Raw genomic sequence first — 23,458 nt, forward strand, 5'->3', positions numbered from 1 at the left:
TCAATTTTAGACACATTAAATTTATTAGACTAAGGGGATCCAAAAAAAATGAATACAGAAAATTATTGCTTGTTTGTTCTGAATGAAGAAGATTGGAATTGCAGTCATGGGGCATACAAATTGCATTAATTTATGCTAGACCTCTGCTAGTTTGATCCATCAATAATGGGCGGGGCTTGTTGACTCTTAAACTGAGCAACAGCAGCAGACCTTTACTTGTCTGAGTGCTTCATCTCCATAGCTTTGGTTTTTATTTTCCCTCCAAAAATGCCCACCCAATTTAACCCATCTCAAATCTGGACATTCCTCCATTCATTTTGAAGAATATTTAATAAACCAAAATCCAAATAGGTCCCCGTCTTCCAGAATGTCCAGCAATGAACCATTTTCGCCGGTCGGGGCACAGGCTCACTTTTCACACCAACAGGTGTCCCAAAAGTCAGGCTCCATCTGAGAGGATCAGAGAGGCAAGGAGCAGCCAGGAGTTGGTATAGCGCCTTCTCCAGTTCCACATTAATCGCATGTCCAGCTGTGACCCTCCACTGCACACATCAGATGGCAGGGCACAATCTAATGTGGCAACTCGGAAAAAGAGGGACAAGGCCGGCAGCGGAGTTAAGGCATCGTGGAGTTCAAGATGTGTCCCTAATTAGTGATAATCTCTGTAAGTTTCCTCTGAGGACTCAGGTGGATGGCTCACAGTTGTGGAGAGAAGATGAATGGTGGTTAATCCATGTAATCAAAGTCCTCAGGTATTCCGAATGCTTTGTCAATTCGGCTGTCCTCGAACGCAAATTTTCTCTTGGCCCACGATTTAATGGCGAAAACATTATCTAGAGAACAACACAAACATTATAAAAACACTGATCTGATCATAACAAAAAACAACTTTGTATAGCACAACAAACAACACAAAACATCTGTTAAGTGTAAAAACACAATGTTCTATAAGGACAGAGCTGTGACGTTTCACCTCCATCAGGCCTGAGGTGAGTGGCCTGATTTTATGACCATTACAGGCCTTTCACATTAATCACCTTACCATGCCACTCAACTTCATAAATGTATACCCATGTGTGTGTAAGTATGAGGGCGAGAGAGAGAGAGAGAGTGAGAAAGGGCTTGTGTGAGTGGGAGTGTGTGTTTACAGTCAGGCTTTGTGCCAAAACCAGATAACTTACACTCAAATGCTGCTTTGGTCATAACGTTTGGAACACATTTTGTTCAGGCACATTACCAATGTTTTTTTTCTTTTTGTATAGAACTTCATCAGTAGGCAAATTTTAACGATCATCCACTCAAAACACATGAAATCAATAAAATTGCTTTAAAAGTTGGCCCATGCATCACCTTTATACGACAGAGTATTAGGGCCACACATGAAGAAAAAAATGTTTTTGCCATGACTAGATTAAACTCGACATGTCAACATTAAACTCAACATTTCGAGAATAAAGTTGAAATGTAATGTCGACTTTAATCTCGACGTGTCGACATTAAACTCAACATTTTGAGTTCGGGACGATTGAAAGGGAGGACGAATGAAACATTCTAGTTTTCTTCAAGTGCAACAATGTTTAGACATAGGCCTATATCATGTGGACAAAACATAGAACATATTAACCTCCATTGCTCAGCCAAATACTTTCCTGTTAGGTCCTTATCACGGAGTTATATATAGGCGATAAATGCGATGGTCAAAAGTAAACGTCATTAGCGGTTTATTTATTGTAGGCTATTATTAAAGAGTGTTTTTCATCTAAAGGTTCAACTTCATGCTTGCACTAGACTAGGCATACTAAGTGCTCTCCCCAATCCTAGACTTTCACATTGCTTGTTTGTTTGTAATGGATGCAAAACAGCCTATTGCTGGAGGGATCAAAAGAGTATATATACTTAGGCCTATACATATCTGTGTTAGCCTATATTTATTGCAGGTGAGACATGGAAAAGCAGTTTTAGACAAATAAGTTTTGCCATGTTAACCTATGGAGAGTGACGGCCTGTGGGTCATGAAGGACAGTTATTTGGATGTGCGGTGGCCTTACGTAAAACAGACTGAAATAACATTTTGTATAGAAACATTATATCATTGGATACATGTATGATTCTAGCTATATAAATGGCATAGTGCATGGTATTCCATAACAGCGATAGCGCGCTTCACGATGACGGCAATGAGTACCTAGTTAACAGACAAGACGCAATATATCTGAATATCTACAATCTATCTGAAATAACACCTATTTGAAGCCTATTATTCATGTCACATATTGTGTGTTAGTGTAGGCTACATAGTTTAAACTGTATTTCGAGTTTAATGTCGACATGTCGACTTTAAAGTAGACACGTCGAGATTAAAGTAGATATGATGTTTCAACTTTATTCTCGAAATGTCGAGTTTAATGTCGACATGTCGGCATTTCTCTGTTCATTCTGGTTCATAAACAACACAACACTTGGGGTTAGTGGTATAATAAATAACACCATCATTCTCTTTTGCTCTGCTAATATTTTCAGTCAATATAACACAGCTACATAATAATAATAATAATAATAATAATAATAATAATAACTGTTGCTATTATTATTATTATTATTATTATTATTAAATAAACATAAAGCATAAGAGTGCTATGTGACCGCATCAACTATTGGCCTGACTTACAGGAAAGATGACAGAGACTGCTCCATTGACTTCTCTCTTTACCACTTCCATCACCCAACATTCCACCCCCGTATCTTTTACATACTGCCAACCTGCTCCCCCCACAGTTTCATTCCCGCCCACTCATTAGCAGACCTATTGCTATGCCACTGCAGTCCACAACAATGCATTACGCAGCCCTTCTATCAAGACGCATAGCATTGAGTCAGAACTCCAGAGCAGGTGGCTGGTGAAGCTAGGAGCTATGAATTTGGGCTGCACAATTAATCAAATTTTAATCTCAGTCATGATTTTGGCTAAACATGACCGATCGATATTAAAAATGAGTGCTCTGCTGCAAAACAAATAAAGCGCTCCCTAAACCTGTCTAACTATGGACCTGCATGCGTCAATCACAGCTGTTCCCGTCACCACACAGCCTGAAGTTTCCTGGATGCACTGGACGAATAACATTGCGCTAAAGGAGTAATATACATCAGATAACAGATAGTCGAAATCAAAAATCAAATGGCTGGCACAGCAGAAAGGCAAAGAGCTTATCCCTCGGAACGTTTCATCCATTGTTAGGAAATATTTTGGATTTAGGGCAAGTGATTTTAATCAAGAGCAAATCATAAGCAGAGCAGGGCTCTCAACTCTCACGGACTGAACTTGAGACACACAATTGACCGATCTCACATGACCTCACGCCACACGTGCTTTATCTCACACTAACTTTTAGTCTTTGCTTCCTTCAATGTATAACAAGAATTGAGCTGACAACCGGATCCGTGAGTTTAGTACACAACAGGCGACACATGCAACATGCAACACATGCAACCTGCAATGTGCGTAGCATTTCAAGGTACACCAATAAAAACACAGAGCACACAGTTACTCAAATCATTCACACATCAGTGTTAAACAAACGGAACAAAAGGAACACGAAAATAGCCAGATTAATCAAAGCGAGTGTAGGGCAGAGAGAGAGATGGGTAAAAAAGAAGTGCCACCACCTTACTTTCTGCCTAAGGATGCCTTATATTCATATATCCTGCAGAAAATCAAAGACTGACAAAGTCACCCAAGTAAAAAAAAAAAAGCAAAGAAGGGGAGAGGCTAATAACCTACACTGAAACTGACTTTAAATGAATGGCATATCAACTATTTCACTATGCAGCGCTTTTCCTGCATAGAGAATTATGAGGCGGCCGCCTCAGTCATATTTGTGTGCCACCCCAGCCTCCTGACAAATTTCTAGTTCTACGCTTGTTTTCACAGAACGAGCTTCCTAACAAGCTTCCTAACAAGCTTTGAACTAGGTGGTGTCGTTTGACGTTTGTAACTGTGGATCAAATGCAATGGTTTTTCTTCCTTTAAGACTGCAGAATGTGCACCCAGCTTCTTGGAGAAATGTCGCTAAATGAAAAGTTACATCCTATCAGTGCATGTTCTGTTTGCATACATGTCACTGGCGAGATTTGTGTTTCTTTGTCAGGACTGAAAGTAGGCCAAGTTCTCAGCCACAAGTGGAAGGTGACGGTGGAAGAGAGAATCATGTCTGCACTGTGTAACGTTTAGCCCAAAGGCACTTTTGAGTAACTGCCGTTTAACATACAGCATGTACAGGCATATGAATCAGAGGGAGAGGCATCTGCAAGGTGATTAATGTCTGACTTAGTTAGAGTATGGGAAGTAAAGCTTACCTGTCCACCTGGACACAGCCTCTTTAGCAGTAATGTTTTCTTTGCCTGTGGAGAACAGAGAAAATTAGCAAAGCTTTGCCTGAAGACCAGCTTGAAAACCACAGCTACACATAATCTACACAATCTTAAATGGTTAATAGGATGCACTATGCATTGCACATCATATACAACCTTTACGTATATCATAACATTTCCACATTAAACGTTTTTTTTTTACTTCTGTTTATGGATTCAAGTTAACAAACAGTGAGATCTGAATGCATATTATTACACATACATGTGTTTAAAAAAAACACATTTAACAGAATTCTTTCGGTATGATGATGATGACTGCAACTACCAAAGTCAATACTTCAGGCAGGTAGTTTTGGTGTGCCTGAATGCATCTCCTTTTCAAGAGCAACAAGCAGCTCATCAAACCAGAGCTATCAGCCACTTCCACAGCAAAGCAGGCTTAGTCACAGCCCCTCGTCCATTAAGCTCTTGGAACAGCCCGTGGTGGAAAGATGTCAGAGCAATCTGCTCTCTCAGTGAAACTCAACACCCAGCCTCCCGCCAGAGGACTCCTGCTTGGCCGAAGGGCAGTGCAGGCTATCCTAATTCAGGGCTTTTAGCAGGCGCCTAACTTGGCATCACTTTGTTTCTGGGGTGGATGAGGAAGGCATTGCTCTAACTTTATTCAAAGCAATGTTGACTGGGTGATTTAGACAAGAGTGCCATCAACACCTCACCCAAATGCTGCGTTAGTGCCTGAGTGTTCCAGATGGTTCCCAATGCTTCAGTATTGGTCTGAACACCCATAGGCAATCCATGGACAACCTCGGCAAGAATAATATAATGGACCACACCAGTGGTGTAGTCTAGTTAGCTGTAGTGGGTATAATGTGCTGTAGAAGTTAGCTGTAGTGGGTATACTGTGATCAACCCCAAATGTTAATACATATCCTTGCCTAATTTAAGTGGGGGCAATTCCATGGAAAATTACATTTTTGGGAACATCCATAACGCCAATAAAATGTGATGGTATGGTATGATGTGAACGATTACATGAAATTTGAGCTTTTGCTATTTTTGGCTGAAGAATGTAAATGAAAAAAAATGCACAAAACATGAATGCTATCATTCACATCATACAAATGCCAAGGGCCGGCATTTCACTGGCGTTATGGATGTGACAAAAAGTCAATTTTCCGTGGAATTGCCCGTGGGTATACGGAGACAGTGATGCTTTTTAAGTGGGTATACTGCGTAGTCCTGCGTATCACGTAGACTATACCACTGGACCACACCCTTCACATACTCTACCTGACCCTAGCATTAAAAAATACAATACAACTCGTGACAACTTGGCTGGTTTCAAGGATACATAACCATGATCTGAGCAATGTCTCAGACCTTCACAAACAGATCCAACCCAAGCATCAGTGACTGTTGACCGGTACTGATGTTTTATGAAGGTAGCACAGGAGCTGACATGCTGAGGGCTTCTAAAACACCAGCATAACGACATACGGTATCTACATCAAAAGTAATTTTATATGCTGCTGAACAGGACTTCAGGACAGACTCAGAAGAAGCATTTACAGGCAAACATTAGGAGCAAGTATTTACAAGCCCCAGAATACTACGTACAATTTGAGTTACTGAATAACTCAACCTTGGTGTAAAACTCTGGCAAACCTAAAGACAATAGCATTGCTGAGCCAGGACTGAGTGTTATCTAGAGACAAGTTGGGTCATGCCTCACCAGAAATCTATAAAAAAAAAAACACGCACTGCCAACTTGTGACTCTGCCTGTGATTAAATGAGTGTTTCCTGACCTGTGATTAGCAGTTGGTCAAGTTTGTGAACCGGAGAAGATTATGTCTGAAGCTGTTGGCATGACTGTGTAGGCAGCCTCATGGCAGCAGCTGCTGGGTAGGAGCGTACAGTACTGTAGGTGATGAAAAGTGGATCTTGGCCCTGTCCACACGTGTACACGAGGAGATCCCACCAGCGCTGATAGCTGTGGTCATGCTGCTCCTCTGAATCAGTCACATTGCTGAACAGGCGAGTCAAGCAGCGACGGCGCGCACAGCAGGACACTGCATTCAGTTGTGTGTGCCACAAATCACGCCAAGGCAGGTACACACACACACACACACATACACACACACACACACGTCTGCTGTGAGCTTTAGGGTGCAGGTTTTCCAGAGGTGTGTGAGAAATTAGATCTTCCTTTGCGACAGGAGGATGACACTCAAGAGGGTCCCGCCAGCTAAATTTAACATTTATGTGACCTACAAGCAGTCACAAATACATAGCCTCACTTTCACCAAACCATAACACTGCATGGATGGCCAGAGTAAACAACTCCATTAGGACCAGAGGAATAGGTTTCCCCCCAATTTCACTCTCTATTACTTTTGCTGCAGGGGGGACTTTCTGACTGTACTCATAGCTATACACTAAAGCCAACAAGGAGAAATGAACACAAGTACTTCTCCTGTGGCAATTCCTGTGTGTAAATCCTGTGAAATTATTCTTTATCCACCAGAGTGGCAGTATTTAATAGCCACTGCAGCAACACAGACAGACACTTCCTAGATTCATCTCCACAGAATGGGCCTGGTATCAGAACAGCAACAGACAAATAGACCTCTGCGATAAGGCCATGCCACAGTTGGAATAAACCACCTTCACAGTAGAAAACTTGTGAATTAACTATTTACTGTGTGGGATTAGCCGCCCGTCAGCACCAAGTAAGAAAACCCGCACAGACACAAACACAAGGGCTCTCCCTGGCTTATAGCTCCCGGGCTGTGTTGGTCAGGACAGCGGTAAAAATACTGGCCAGTAAATCAGCTGTGAAAGGGGCAGTGGCAAAGCTGTGACAAAGTGTTAATCTGGCCTGTGAGGGGCATCTGCTCTAAAGTCAGTGGGAGGTGGGCGTTATGGGCTGCTGGAGGACTTACGGTCGGCAGAGACAGTTTATACGGACTGGGAGCAGTGAAACTGGAGTAGAGGGTCTGCTTTGGAGCCACCTACACAACACACATGCCGCCAACTAAAAACTCAAGGGCATGCAGTTGGTCCATTAAAACCCAAGTGCCTGTGTGTCTTTCCATGGGTGGCCCAACATCTAATGTCTTTCTGTGGTGTTGAATGAACACCATGAACTGCTCCCGTGTGCTCATAGGACTCATAAGGGCGGCATGAGATGGACAAATGACTGGGAGAATATGGAGGTCACTCTATAGAGGTTAGCTACTCACGCATCTGCTCGACGACTTCCGGGTCACACTCTCTGTACTTCTCCAGCTCGGCCTTCAGCTGGGCCTTTTGCTCCCTCAGGTCCTTAAGCTCCTGATGTAGGGCCGCCCTCTCCTCCTTTAAACACACACACACAAAACCGTCAACAGGGATTAAAGTGAAAAAAAATCGTTTGACTGAACTTTTTTCAGGCCATAAGTCATACATTGTTCATATCTACCTATAGAGATAGCACCCCTTTTGAGGTCGCGACCTATTGGTTTTTAATGTACAAAAAGATGCAAACAGCAAAGTAAAGGGAGTATTTGCCTTATTCACATGGTGGCCATTGTTTAAACCAAAACGAGGCTACAGGGTACACTTACTATATAATTAATGCCACCTACAGGTGAATGCATAGAACATAACAATCCTATGGTTTGTGTACCCTGTAGCCTCGTTTTAGCCGCCAATGGCCGCCATGTGAATAAGGCGAATTGAGTGTTCTTGATTGAGATTGAGTTTTCCTGATGAACAAAAATATATTTTAGTACCATCCCTGACCATTGCTGATTAGCCATTGCTGTTCTTTTCTACTGCAGCAATATTGTAGAAAGGCTTTAACACACTCTTATTTAATTACTTCAGGCCAAAAGTGTTTAAAGGGGAGATTTTTTTTCTTGTTAATATGCAATTCAACACCAAGTAAAATCTATAAAATCAAGTTTGCAAGACTTCCCATTTCCTCATCAAAGTAACGAATCAGAACATTCTAGATATTGTTCATATTTCCATTTGTTGCCTCATCCGCATTTAATGAAAACATGGTAATTTTGAGTTTTACAGACAACTCAGTTTTCCAATGAGCAGTCTCTCAGTCTGTGTGTGCGCATGCAGGAGGTCTGCGCATTTGATAACGACAATCTGGAGACGGTGCTTTTGTCTTCAGCAACAGATTGTATAAGGTTGACAAGAGGTAGCGACAGGTCGTGTTGCGCTATGAAAGAACATGCGTAGCCTACTTTCTAAACGTAAAAACGGTCAGCCATAGATAAACGTAGCCTACCTCTGTCGTGGTGGCTAGTTGCACCAGGCAGGGAAGATGTCCTGAAGTGCACAAACGTTAACCTTATGGCGGTCTTCTGATTGGTGGCGTGCTACAACGTTTTCCTATTGCATCCATAAACAATTTTCTTGCAGCGAACCGCGCAAAAGCAAACCCCTGGCACTTTAATTTCTTTACACCATGGCTTGTTAGTTCTCCCCCGTTTCCAACAGCTGCCCATCTCCATTTATTTTTTAACTTTTGACACATGCCTTGCCTTCCTTTAGCAACAACGCATCCATGACAGCTAGTGGCCTTGCCAAATAGACGCACACAAATCATGACGCTAATATGCGAGGTTCTGGTAGGCCTACTGGTTATGGTTTTGTGCTATAAATTAATAATATTTTATAGCAAAGTTTTAAGTTGACTATTTTAATTGTATGGTTATTTTTTCAACATACACTCACAACCTACTGTCGTTAAAAGTGAGGCCTAAGCAAAATAGGCTACAAGGCTGTCTGTGCGTCACAAACAGACTGACCCCCTTACTCAACAGTTCGCGTTGATGACAGTGATATATATATGTTTTTTTATGCTAACACGCTCAGTCAAAACCTTTCGTCGCAAATTGTGAAAAACATTGTTGTACATGTCATAACAGACGGGATAATAAATTGCATAGGCTACGGTTTATATTGCGTTGCTTTACACATAATGTTAGTTGCATTGATCCTACATCGGGTGGCATAGCAGGCTATCTGTTCAAGTCATAGGTGACACCCAAAATGAATGACCTCCCCTGACAAGAGTTCGCGATAGTAAGAAATTGTCTACATTGATGCACGGAAAGAACACAGCCTACGCTTCTTCTCCGAATTCGCACATAGAGCTCACAATATCATATCCAAAAAAGTTAAACGGATTGGCCAAACTCATCAGCTGTCTCTAATGTGTCACTATAATCCAACTTTTAGACTGTTATAGTCCTCCATACGTGTTTTTTTTTTTTTTAAGCAAACGCCCGAGACAAGTGTGTAGCTACAACATTAAGCGAAACTCATGGCTGATGTAGGCTATCTTCTTGAGCGGTCACTGATTGAGACACAGAAAGTTCTCAAGAACACTATTAGGTCTTTAAACATTTACCATCACACACATTAATTCATCGGACCTAATATTTGTAGTTGCCTTAAAAAAGGAAAAGGAAAAGCAAAGGTGATAGGAGGGGGGGGGGGGGGGAGACTATTTTTTTTTCTCATCGGATCTGCATCGATCTCAAATATGACATTTCTAAAATCAAATTGACGGAAATCCGTCCTACGACGGAGAACTTTAATCCTTGCGTCAACCCCCCCCCCCCCCCCCAACCGGTGGCAGTTGCCAGGTGGTGATCAGGGAGTGCAGTGCAACATAATCTAGACAAGTGAAGGGCGTTTAGATGATGGCTGATGAGCTGGTTTGGCGTGCTGCTTGACATTTTGAGGAATGGGGAAATGTCTTTAGACATGGTGTTATTAATTTGCCAATGTGCCAAACCATCACTTAATAAAAAAAACCTTAAGGAGGATCCTTAAGGACCTGTATAAGATCACAGATTAAAGGTGGAATGAGCAACCAAGGTCTCTTCTGCACTAGTGAATTATTGAGGGCATTTAAAATGTGATAAAACTCAAGTAATTAGTCCATGTACACAGACCAACTCCAAGATAATAGATATTCTTCAGATTAATATGCCCGAAGATCACACCATTCACTCAAACAACACTAGTGACTAGGACTGCAACAATTAATTGATTAATTCTCAAGTATTAAATAAATTGCCAACTTTTATGGTAACCAGTTAATCAGTTTGTCAGTTTTTAAAGAAAATACCTCAAAATTCTCTGATTGCAGCCTTTAAATTTGCCAAACACATCTTCAGCTATTCTTACTCTTCTAAGACAGCAAAGTCTTTGATGTGTGTGCAAAACAGGGCATTGGAAGACATACATTTGGGCGCTGGCAACACCGATCAACATTTCTTCTGTTTTCTGACATGTTATTGATCAAACTAATCAAAGAATTGAGAAAATAATCCACAGATTAATCAAATCTGAAAATACTGTTGGTTGCTGCACTACCCATGACCATGGCATTTTCATTAAGAAAACATCAACAGCAATTTATCATTTGAAAAGGACAATCAATCAATGATGGTAAAAAAATGAATAGCATGAGACATGAATAACACTTGTCTAGCAGATAGATCCCGTTAGAAGACATACAAGAATTGCACATATAAAATAGCCAAAAACAGTGCAAGTACACCTTCAATTAAAGATAAAAAGTAATTTCAAATCATAAAATATCCTACTGAGACAGGTGAACATTTCTGCTGCTGAAAACTGACAGGAGCCACCCCACCCCCAACCAGTCCAGTCCCACTGAGCATCTCCTTTGAAGGGGGCTTTAAAAGCACTCACTGTGTCCTGGCGTCCCACTTTAGCTTTGTCCACAGCATGCTGCAGGGCTATTTTCTTCAGTTTCCCTTCGTCATGCTGTGGCAGAGAAAACATGAGTTAACATACCGTGTTATTACAGTCTAGCCGTCATCATGTGAGAATGTCACAATGGGAATAGAGTTAGCAAAACCCAATAGAATACAAATCCATGCAACAAGTTCTGTTGTCGTGGCAACAGAAAGAAGAGCGCTAGCTTGTTGTCTGTCATTCTAATTGCACCTTAATTCGCCAACCCAACCTGAAAAAACATTCTCCATCCCTCTTTGATGGAGGATTTTTATATACAATCATTCCGAGCTTGGGTGAGAATTGGATAAACTTACATTCAGATGTAATGTGCCTAAAGAATATGGTCTTTATGAAAACTGCTTGAATGCATCCGTTTTCATCCCACTTTTACATGGGGAATAATGAGGACTGAGGGATGGTTTGCCATTATGAATGAATTTCAAATTCAGCTCATGTAAGAGATACTGTATGCACAGATCACGGGAGTGAAACCAAACTGGACTATGAGGGGAAATGCATCATATTCCTGCCAATGAATTCAGTGTCAGACAGGGAGACAATCACCTGTTTCTCCAGTTCTCCAATCCTCCGCTTGCGCACATTCACAGCTTTGCTGGGGAATGCCCAGTAGTAGTTAGAGGTGCCCACTCGCTCACAGTCCACCATGTTGTCATCCACCAAGCTCTGCAGTACATCCTTCACCGACATGGGCGCTTAGGACGACATACACATGATTTCATACAACAGGTTAGTCTGGTGGATTATTTATTCATTTATTCACTCCACGAGTGGTGATCTCTCAGGATGTCCCAAGTGGGACTATTAGTAATCACTGCAAGTAATCACCACATTTCACATTGAATCATCCAACGTTAACATTCAGTTCATTCAAAGCAAGAGAGCCGTGATTTTATAATGTCACATTTGACAGTTATTGAGTGAGATGTAGTGAAAAGAGTAGATTAACAAGTGAGTCCACAAACTATTGTGCACACAGCCTCTTTCACTCAACTTGGCTGTAGTGTGACATTTTCCGTTGCTTGGCAACTCTAGACGCCAAGACTATTGATTGGGCAGAGGATGAACGAACAAAAATGTAAATAAAGGATAGAAAACACTTAAACTTGATTAGTTATAACTGTTGCATAAAACCAATTTGACTCTCGTGATGGTGGTGCTGGTAAAGGATGTATACCCATGGCTGTGGTATCCTTAACCAACTCTGGCTCATGTCACAGATACTTATAGGATGTGGAAAAAAGGGATTTTTTTAGTTTCAGTTTTAAAGGACTACCTTATCAAATGTAAAACTTCCCTGCAGTAAGTGTGAACATACCTCACAGCCCTCAAACACATGCCAAGGTCAAGGTCAACTTTATTATCTATTCATGTGGTCACCATTACACGCTCCATTGTTATACAGCCTACTGCATAACAATAAAAACATAAATACAAAAACATTAAAAGAACTAGATGTACCGCAGAGCGGTACAAAATATGACCGCCGCCCAGTCCAGCACATTTTTTCCAGAAAAATAAGTCACGCTTGTCAAATTGTGTTCATTTCCTACTTTGTTCCTTTTTTGTGTGTTTGTAATTGAGTGTCTGCAGAGTGTGTGGTTGTTTTTGTGTATATGTGTTTTGTGTGTGAGTGTGTGTGTGCGCAAATAGGTGTGTTTGTATGTGTCTGTGCATGTGTAGTGTGTGTGTGTATGTTTTTGTGTGTGTGTATGTGTGTGTGTGTGTGTGTGTGTGTGTGCGCGCATGTGTGTGTGTCTTTATGTATGTGTACATAAATAAAGCAAATCAGGGAACCACCTACTCTTTGCGATAAGTGCCATGGGATCTTTAACAACCATGGTGTGTCAGGAACTCAATTTAACATTCATGCAAAGGAAAACATCTCCTGCAGTACAGTGTCCCTGTCACTGCAAAAGGACATTGGGATTGATATTTGTTTGGTGGCTTTTGGCCACAGGGAAGAGTGCCACCTACTGGCCAGCCACCAACACCGCTTCCAGCAGGAACCTACCTCATCCAAGGAGGTTTCTTATCCAAGTACTAACTAAGCCTGCTTAGCTTCAGTAATTCAGCAAAGTTAGGGTATCTGCTGGTCTGGCTGCTGGCTAAAAACAAAAGGTGAAAGGCATATAGGATTCTAACTGTCTGAATTGCATTATGCACACTCAATTTTCACTGGTATCTGCTAGACAACAAGTACCAAAACATGATTAGTTCATAGATTTCACATGTAAAATACATTTTATACAACCCCACCCCCATTCTCAAGATATTCACAAAAAAATTGTCAAGATATTCACACTTTCAATTTTGTGTCAGACAGAGATATTGTGATTACAACACCTAATTTTTTGCTTTTTAATTTTTAACTAGGTGGCGCTATACATGAAATAAGTGGTAATTGGATGGGTTGACATGGCCCCTTAAGACCAACATACAAAAAAAAGGTGGTCCTCCTAGGCCCTACGGTTCGATGGTTCCATGTTATTCATGTGGGGCTACATGCCCACCAAGTTTCGTGTACCCCGGTCTTTCAGTGTCACGGGAATCCTTGACGGAAAATTGGCCATGCGGAGAGAGAAAAAAAAAAAAATCTGACTAAACCTATATGACCGCCGCTTCCCTGCTAGGCGGTCATAATAACAAGGACAAGACAGACAAAGCAGTAAGAACATTACAGAATGTATGTATGAATAAATAAAATAGTTAAGTGCCGATATACAGTATGCTCATAGTTTAAAATGCCTATACGAGTTTTTAAGTCTATTGTTGTACAGTGTAATTGCTGTAGGCACAAAAGACTTGCTATATCTTGTGGTCCTAATTTTCCTTTGCAGGAGTCTGGCACTTGACCTGAAATTCTGATGAAGGTGGGTTGAATCATTTAGAATTTGTTGTGTCTTTTTTAGACTAAGGTCATTGTACAATTGAGCTACAGATACCTAATGATCAATGATCTTGCTGGCTGTTTTGACTATGCGTTGCAGTTTCTTCTTTAGCAGTGCATCTTCAACCCCTCTCTCTGCACGATATGAAAAATGGTTTGGGTCTAAGATTGGTGTGACCTCACATAAAAGCTGTTCCAGGATTCTTTTTTTTTAAACATTTCATTGCTGTAGATGTTAGAGCAACAGGGCGCAGGTCATTAAGTTCCCTATAGGTTTATTGTTTTTGGGTACGGGCACGATCAGAGATTTTTTCCCATAGACAAGGAACTACACCAGTGTCTATTGACAGCTGGAACAGGCTTTGAAAGGGATGTGCCAACTGATCTGCATACACCCTTAATGTCCTGCTGCTAGACGATTATCTTGGGATCGAGTCATAAACTGTCAACCACACCAAAGGTGAGTATGAGCTTTTCTGGGGAAGATAAGGTAAAATTACTGGGCACAATAATAGATAGTCAGCTCTCATGGGCAGAACTCATCGATACCATAGTGAAGAAGATGGGTTAAGGTATCTCCATGGTGAGGAAATGTCTTTCTTATGTCCCTACACACATCGTGTGACAGGTGGCTAAATCTTTAATTTTATGTCACCTGGATTACTGTGCACCTGTATGGTCATCTGCATCTAAAGGTCAACTAAAGAAATGTCAAACTGCACTGAACAGAGCGGCCAGGTTAGTATTACATTGTCCCATAAGAACAAACACTATTAGTACTGTATGCACCGTCGACTCTCATGGTTAATGGTAGGCTGAAATAGGTAATTAGTTGTATTGAAATCCAGAATGGGCTGTATTTCAATACAACTAATTTTGTCAGGAACACTATCTTTTCTTCTCAACCTGTTTTCTTATATAACCAAATTGTTAGATGTGATCAGGTTTACTCTCATTTGACTAGGTCAGCTGATGATGGCCAGTTGATGTTACCACGCCCAAAATCAAATGCTTTAAAGAGAACGGTTATTTATCGTGCCATCAATCACTGGAATAATTGCCCACTGAATATACGTAAAATTAATAGCAAAGTATCTTTTAAGTACCATCTGAGAATACCGGTACATTATCTAAATTTGTGAGTAGGGAATAGACATATTTACTGTATGTATGTATGTAATGATGAATGGAATACTGTAATTTATTTTGAATAATTTTTGTTGATGTTTTTAAGGATGTCTACAATGTTTTACTGCTTTTAAATTATCATTGTTACAGTAAGTGATCTTTTCTTGTTGTGGACCCCAGGAAGACTAGCTTGTCCCATTTTGGTGACAGGCAGCTAATGGGGATCCTTCTAACAATAAACAATAAACAATACCATCAGGCCCACTAGTTTTACAGGGATTCACATGACTAAAGTAAGACTTAACATTATCTATAAAAATGTCAATGTCCACACACTTCATACTACTGATTTCTTTACAAACCAATTCCTGTTCAGCTGTAAAATCATGAATATCAAATCTACAATAAAAAATCATTCAAGTCATTGGCCATTTCAAGTGTTGAGCAAATTTGGGTAAAAAGACGATTTTTATTAACAACGCATGTTGTGCTATTTCAACATCACAGACCACATAAGTAGTCTTGCTCACAGAGAGAGAGAGAGAGAGAGAGAGAGAGAGAGAGAGAGAGAGAGAGAGAGAGAGAGAAAGAGAGGGAGGGAGAGAGAAAGGGGGGGGGGGGGGGTGCATACACACACAGACCAATAAAAAAAGGTATGTGTTCAGTGCCAAGTCATTTCCCTACACCTACACAGATACATTTCACACAACAACCTAACTGCATTGGCTAATTGTGCATAGCTAACATCTGAAGTATGGCGAGTCATGCACCGCGGCTGCTACAGAGCTGCAGTCATAAGGTTTGGTGCTTAGTGGAGAAAACGACACTGGTGCTCTTGTCTTGGATATAGACCTGAAAGCCATCGGACAGCCAGAAGCAGAATGGAGTTGCTGCCCAAGTGCATCTCTCTCCTTGTACAAATGCAACTTTATCGGTTAGTTGCAATTCACTATCATATGCATGTTTTTTTTTTCGTTGTGTGAGAAGCCCACAGACATGAATACTATAAACAGTCATTCAGTGTGTGTTAATAAATTAGGTTATTTTTAATCAAAATGCCAAACATTGCTTCAGGTCTGTGTTTTCTATGGAGTTCAGCAAGAAACCCACTGATGCACCTCCAACCTCTAAAAACACCCCTACGTCTGCCCCTGTCACTAAATCACCACCACAGAGTGGAACCAGGGCCTAGAACATGTGCTTTTAATCGCCTGCCACAAGCACCCGGGTCAGATTTCTCACAATTAAGATGACGTGCAAGGCATAGACCCTGCCTAGGTTCAGCTCCAAACACATACAGGCCCGCTGTTGTTTTCAGCTGCGCTCCTCTCATGACTGTGTACTGATGCAGTTTCACCCATCCATCTGTGTTTAAATATGGTAGGTTTCTCTTCACAGTAAACATGTGGTGTTTACGATTACAAGGCTAAAGTGTTGCTAAGCCACAAACTGGGGGGGTTAATTTTGCTTAAGTGAATTGAAGTTCTTTGAGTTATTATCATTGGCTGCGCTCACTGTCCCCCTACAAGCTATATAAAGATGTAATCGCACCCTGGAGGACTTGGTTGCCATGGCACTGTTGACCCATGCTGCCTTTGCAATTGGGGCTCTCAGCCAATCAGAGTTTGCTATGGGATGGCGTGGACTCGGGTGTTCATGGGAAGAAAATGATGTGCAAATATGTTAAATATGCCTGGAATGCTTGTTTCTAAACACAGACAAATTATCCACGTGTGAGACAGGCCTTTTAAAGGGTCAGGGGGCATTTCATTCCCAATAAAGTCTGAGTTTGTGTATTTTCTTTAGTGGGAAAAAAAACAAACTGTTCTGCCCAGACGGAGTCATATTTACACAGTGCAATTGAATCAAAATGAAAGATAATTCCAGTTCATATGTTTCCCCTATAAAAACTTCTAACAACTGGCCTAAATGTATTGATGATCAAAACATACATTCACAAAGTCTCTTATGATTGGCATCACATTGCTGAAGCTGATTTACCCTTAACAGTGCCTCCTCATGGACATACATTAGGCATGGCCAATAAATACGGTCGGTCACAGCTTAAACTGCATCAACCCAGTGAACCCCTGGAGTGAGAGCCCAATGCCAGATCTGATACTCACTGATTCCTTTCTGTTTGGGGGCGATCTTCTCAATGTCCTTCAGCTGAAAAACATCTTTCTGTAAGAGGACAAAGAACAGACAAATGGACATCATGATAGGTACATTCCCGAATTCCATTAGCAACAGCTAAATACGGAACATTCTGCAAATGACGGCCACATGGTGATGCCATTTCCAAAGAAAATAAAGCACACATCAGCCTCTCTTCATACTCTACTCCAGCAACTCCTTGTAAACCAGAAGACTTACATGCTCTCCCCTTGGTCGCTCAATGACGGGTGATATTCTAAATTCTCCTTGTAAACCAGAAGACTTACATGCTCTCCCCTCGGTTGCTCAATGACGGGTGATATTCTAAATTCTTGCTTATTTACAAAATGTAAAAAAAGGTACATTTGAATAGTGCTGTGGTGGTCATATGGGTTGTCAGAGTACCCCTCCTAAACTTTGATGTGTAGGATCACCACGACAACCTCTGGACATACGGCAATTCCATCCATAGGGGGCGTATGATGTCACACTTGGCCTAAATTGCTCACATTTCCTCATTTCCTTTACTCACTCGTCAAAATGGCTGCCAACGGTCAATCAAAACTTAGCAGCCAAAATATCTTTTTGCCGATATCTTGCGATGTGAAGGTTCAAACCATCACTGCCACATTCTTAGATGCATGCCTTGTTTTATAAATTGGGGACGCTGCAACATATTTTACCATCTCAAGACCTGCATGTGCAGTGTTTCCCATACGTTGACTAATCTGTGGCGGCGCACCACGAAATCAAAACAAAAAACAAGATAAAATCATTTCATTGAGCTGCGCTTTTTATGCACACAGCCTTTCCTTGCCCCGCCCCGCCCTCTCGTAACGAACCCGCTGCCCCCGGCTGCCCATCCTCTGCATGTGCATTTAACAAAACATTAATGATTCTTGAAGGATTGTTGTTGCCACACAGAAGTATTGCATAGAAAACGGCGGACTAAATTGCTATTAAATCCGCTTAGCATCGTGACCATGCTGCGCAAATTTGTTCAAAACTGTTGCGTTCAAGTTAACTCTGCCAAGGTCTTATCACAACATAGTTTAGTCTCATCAATGCACTAAGTTAAGTTATGCAATCAAGCCGTTTCTCAAAGCTAACGTTAGAATACTGTTTGGATGTCGAGCTTAGCATGCTTAGTTACTGCTGCTTGTCAATTTCGACTAGGTCACTCATGCAGGGCTTAAGAAGAAGTACGAACCTTTATTTTAAATAACCACTTAGAAAACATTATGAATTGCATCCATATCAGCAGCCTTTTAACTGTGTTAAAATTGCAAGGGTTCCTCACACAGGCCCAAAAAGGGACGTGTCACTACCACTTGGGGGGGCAAATTCTCACTATATTTTTCTGAAAGCTACATATCTCTGGAGTATGAAATGGTATGGTAGCAAGTTGGATCTTGTAGCTTTGTGGCTGTACAGGCCTTCAAAGTTGACCTCTGATTCGAAAAAAGGAAATTCCGCTTATTGGCTTTTTTTTTTTGTTATACCACTCATAAGAGCCCAGACAATGATTGCAACCTCATTATTACTGATGCATATGTGGTGTTTGATGTTGGCATACATATTTTGAAGCATTATGTGATTTTGCCCTTCATTTTGGTTGATAAAATTCAAGATTTATGTGTAATAATGATCAAATCTACGTTTTCAGAGACACGTGTTGCTTCCTGAAGTCCACAATGAGCTCTTTGGTCTTCTTGGTGTTGAGAACCAGGTTGTTATCAGTGCACCACGATGTTAGATGCTGGACCTCCTCCCTGTAGGCAGTCTCATCGTTGTTGCTGATGAGCCCAATCACCGTAGTGTCATCTGCAAACTTGACAATGGTGTTAGAACAATGTACAGGTGTGCAGTCGTAGGTGAAGAGGGAGTAGAGGAGAGGGCTCAGCACACATCCCTGTGGTACACTGGTGTTCAGGGTGATGGTTGAGGAGGTGCGGTTATCTAACCTAACAGACTGAGGTCTGTTGGTTAGGAAGTCCAGAATCCAGTTACAGAGGGAGGTATTGATGCCCAGTTCACTGAGTTTGGTGATCAGTTTGGAGGGGATGATGGTGTTGAACGCTGAGCTGAAGTCAATGAACAGCATTCTTACATAGGTGTTGCTATTGTCAAGGTGGGACAGGGCAGAGTGAAGTGCCATAGAGATGGCATCCTCTGTGCTCCTGTTCTGACGATGATGAATTCAATGAATAAAGATCCTTTGTACTCGTTTCAGCTACAATTTAAAAAACATTTGTGCTGCAGACTTATGTATGTCATTATTTAACATAAATTTCAACTCGCAATTGAAAGTAAGGAAGGTAGAATAGTAATAATCAATAAGGTCTGCATTCAGGTATTCCTGTAACATGTTGCTCTGAAAACTCAAATTAACTTTTTTTGCACATAAATCTTGAATCGTATCAACCTCAATGAAGAGCAAAATCACATAATGAGTCAAAATATGTATGCCAACATCAAACACCACATATGCATCAGTAATAATAAGGTTTGGATTATTTTCTGGGCTCTTATGAGAGTCAAAAAAAAAGCCAATAGGTGGAATTTCCTTTTTTTTTCCAAATCAGGTCAACTTTGAAGGCCTGTACAGCCACAAAGCTACAAGATCCAACTTGCTAACATACCATTTTATATTCCAGAGATATGTAGCTTTCAGAAAAATATAGTGAGAATTTGCCCCCCCAAGTGGTAGCGACGACCCCCTGTGGCTCTTGGACTATCAGGAACCTCTTAAAGTGACGGGCACTTAATTAGACCTGTACACTACCAAAACAACCCACCCCCTCGTTTTCAAAGTCAGCTACCACCACAGATTGAATCCAATTCTGTGGGAAACACTGATGTGCCAATATTTTGTGATGTAAAGGTTTAAAGTTTACAAAATTTGAGAAGCTGACTCACTGCCATGGTCTTTGCATGCATGCAAAATGGCGTACAGTACATATCCGTCCATAGGGTGTACTGCAACTGACAAATGTCAATAGCTGAACAATAACATAAATATACTAGCACTCAAACATACACACAAAGGAACACGCCACACCAGTAGAAAAAACAAGTAAAATAGAGTAAGTAAAATAGTAAGTAATTCCATAATACGATTCCGAAAATGAAAAAGGGACTGACATGACATGAGTGTTTAACCTGACTCTCAGGTTAATGAGTGTTGCCTTATATGCAGGATCACATCATAAATTACAAGATGACAATTTTTGTCAACTAACCAAAGCGCAGATGCAAAGATACTTCCACTAGTGCCAATAGTATATGTAAGGGATAATGTATTGTCCGCCGGTAATTATCAGAAAATAAGTCCCGACAGGGAGAACAGAACCCCGACGCGCAGCGGAGGGGTTTTGCTTCGATCTGAAGGGACTTATTTTCTGATAATTACCGGCGGACAATACATTATCCCGCTTATTACACAGCTACTTGCCAAAACGAGAAAAGAAACCTAACACAATGAATCTTTAAAAATGATTTTGCTACCGTTTCGTGTCTTCCGCTGACAAAATAAATAGTTCGCCACACAGATAGAACTTGACAGTTTCAGGTGTTGCGATGGAGGCAAAGTCTTACTAGCTTACTTTCCCTTTCAATGAAATTCCATTGCAATAAGCGAACAGACGTCTTGCGGAGGGATATGAAAGACGTTAATCAACCCGTTGCCATTGACAGCGGTGATTATATACTTTGCCGGTGATTTATATAGATTTAACATAGGCCCGAACGTTGGGAAGGCCCATTCATGTGAATGGAACTTTCTGCAGCACTCTGAAGAGCCGTGTAATAAATACTGTATACTGTATCTCTCTCTCCAATGGATGGAGAAGGGGAAGGTGCATCAATCTCTCTCTCTCTCCCTCCGTCCCTCTCTTTCAAATAGATGAAGAAGGGGAAGGTGCATCAATCTCTCTCTCTCTCTCTCTCTCTCTCTCTCCCTCCCTCGCTCTCTCTCCAATGGATGGAGAAGGGGAAGGGAAATGAATGGGTACGAAAGAGATCAGTGACAGTAATGATCTTTCAGTCAGAAATAAAAAATATCCAGTGGTGACAAATGTCAGTCTCAGCCTACGACATTTAATTCTTTAAAAATGAGGATCTGTGTTGTACATCTTTTTCTTAAGAAGGTGTTGTATCTTTGCATAATCTGTTTAGTGGACTGCTTAATAGGCCACAGCATGGTCTTTTCATGTTGGAATGTATCCCCAAAACAGAGCACTTCTAGCAGCAGACCTGCTGGCTACTTTACCTCAGTGACCTCACGTGCTGAAAATGTCTAATTAATAGCTTTTCTTTCAGCTCAACTTACTAAAGTGAGAGTGAGTACTTAAGTAGGCCTACTAAAGTGACTTAATTGCCTAAGTTCATACTGCTATAACTACTTCTGCTTACACGTGGGTTTAAATAATAAGAGGGGTGGCTAAAGAAGTGTAACTAGTTAGGAGAAAGAGGGGTTATAACTGCCTGTTCTCAGTTCAAGGACCTTCCTTTCTGCTGTAAAATGTTCCTGTGCAACATAAATGTATTAACCATTAAATATAAAAATTAAGCAATGTTGCCAGAACTCTAAGTAGGGAAGCTGGGGTACAGTAGGGTTGGAATGTAGGTTTCAAACTGTAGACGAGGAAGAGGAGTTCATTGCTGATGATGGTCAGAATCAGGTTTTAACAACCCTCAACACTGTAAGGTGACATGCCTTGTGCCTGAGAGTAAACCTATGGTTTGTATATTGAGATTTATATTGTTATCGCCAAAAACACCACAATATATTGTGATATAGTTTTAAATCATTATCGCCCATCCCAGCACATACTACAATACCCACTACACAACACAACAAGACAAGACAATGCAATAAATCACCAATTAAGTCATGCAAAGGCCAAGAACTCACAGTCTCAAAGAAGATCTCCATCATGCGACTGCGCTTCTCCTCCAGACTTAGGCCCTTTTTCTTTGACTGAAGAATAAAGATCAACACTCACAAAAACAGAAGTAACAGGCAACATATTCATGGCAGACCTATACCAACTCTCTCCACTAAGGGGTGCAATTGTTCGATTTTCCAGTGTCATTGACTAAAACAAACTAACAAAACAAATGACTAAAAATACAGTCGTTACCGTAAAGAAGAGTGATTAGAATCTAGGTAAATGGAATTCCCGTCTGATAACGTAGGCCTACTCTCTTAACAAGATTGTAGTTCTACAGGTCGATTGTCTTCATTTGTCATTCAAATTCCTCCAACACAACGCCCAACGTACACCGTTCCTATTCATACCTTGATGTTATTTCTCATCTCCGTTTGTCTTTCACTTCTTTTCACATTTCCTTACCTACACGTTATAACTAGAATCCTGAACTAAGCAGCAGATCAGCAAGAAAACACATTTTGTTCCCGCCCGGTTTCGAACCGAGGACCTTTCGCGTGTTAGGCGAACGTGATAACCACTACACTACGGGAACTGATCATACAGAAAAGAACGGCCATTTTTAAAATGTATTTCGTTAGTGTAATGTTCTCTGCACAAAACAAAGACTACAATAACCATTACACATTCTTATTACAAACGTAACATATCTATCTGATGTCATATTTTTCTAACTTTAACTTGAGTAACGACACGTCTTGTTTGACAAGCGTTAAGTTTATTGGCCACTTTAACTAACGTTAGGCTAGCTGCCTTTTTTAACGACAGCACAGCAAGTCGTTTTGGCAGCTAACGTTGGTTAGCTATGTGCAGCCTCGGTTACAGCAACCCTCAGCGTATTCCTAGCGAACATCGATAACGTTAGCTGTGTTCAGAATGTCATAGAAATTCGTCTCCACCACTCCAAATGACACATTTGCCGATTATGAATAATGACTGTCGAAAATAGACACGCTTTAGAATCAAACCATAATAATGAAGTAATGTTAAGATTGACTGGGCTACTTGCCATTTTAACGTTCAACTTCAAGATTTGGCTCGTACTGTTTCCCTTAGGTCAGCTTGAAATACTCGAATTTTCCCGCGGTGTGCCAGCAAGTTTTCCAAAGTGTACATGTGCCATTCCATGCGTTTGTTGATCTCTGGCGCCCTCCTCTGTCCAGTACT

General features: G+C 41.0%; 1 protein-coding gene and 1 non-coding gene across 3 annotated transcripts; both read right to left on the bottom strand.

The window, feature by feature from the left end:
• Positions 1 to 23,452, bottom strand: mnd1 (meiotic nuclear divisions 1 homolog (S. cerevisiae)). Of its 2 annotated transcripts, none has more exons than XM_042094216.1 (8): positions 23,301 to 23,452; positions 22,255 to 22,320; positions 17,309 to 17,366; positions 11,711 to 11,859; positions 11,099 to 11,173; positions 7,612 to 7,726; positions 4,354 to 4,398; positions 1 to 833 (listed from the first exon to the last, which is right to left on the bottom strand). In XM_042094216.1, the coding sequence occupies exons 1-8, from the start codon at positions 23,301 to 23,303 to the stop codon at positions 727 to 729; spliced, it is 618 nt and encodes a 205-aa protein (XP_041950150.1). In that variant the 5' UTR covers positions 23,304 to 23,452; the 3' UTR covers positions 1 to 726. The 2 variants fall into 2 exon arrangements, with proteins under 2 accessions (XP_041950150.1, XP_041950140.1); XM_042094206.1 differs by lacking the exon at positions 23,301 to 23,452 and adding an exon at positions 22,642 to 22,777.
• On the bottom strand, positions 22,754 to 22,826 carry trnav-aac. The gene has a single exon. It is a non-coding gene; the product is annotated as a tRNA-Val (tRNA).
• Positions 23,453 to 23,458: the final 6 nt, after the last annotated feature.

The sequence above is a fragment of the Alosa sapidissima genome, chromosome 1 (assembly GCF_018492685.1).
Source record: "Alosa sapidissima isolate fAloSap1 chromosome 1, fAloSap1.pri, whole genome shotgun sequence".
NCBI classification, from domain to species: Eukaryota; Metazoa; Chordata; class Actinopteri; order Clupeiformes; family Clupeidae; genus Alosa; species Alosa sapidissima.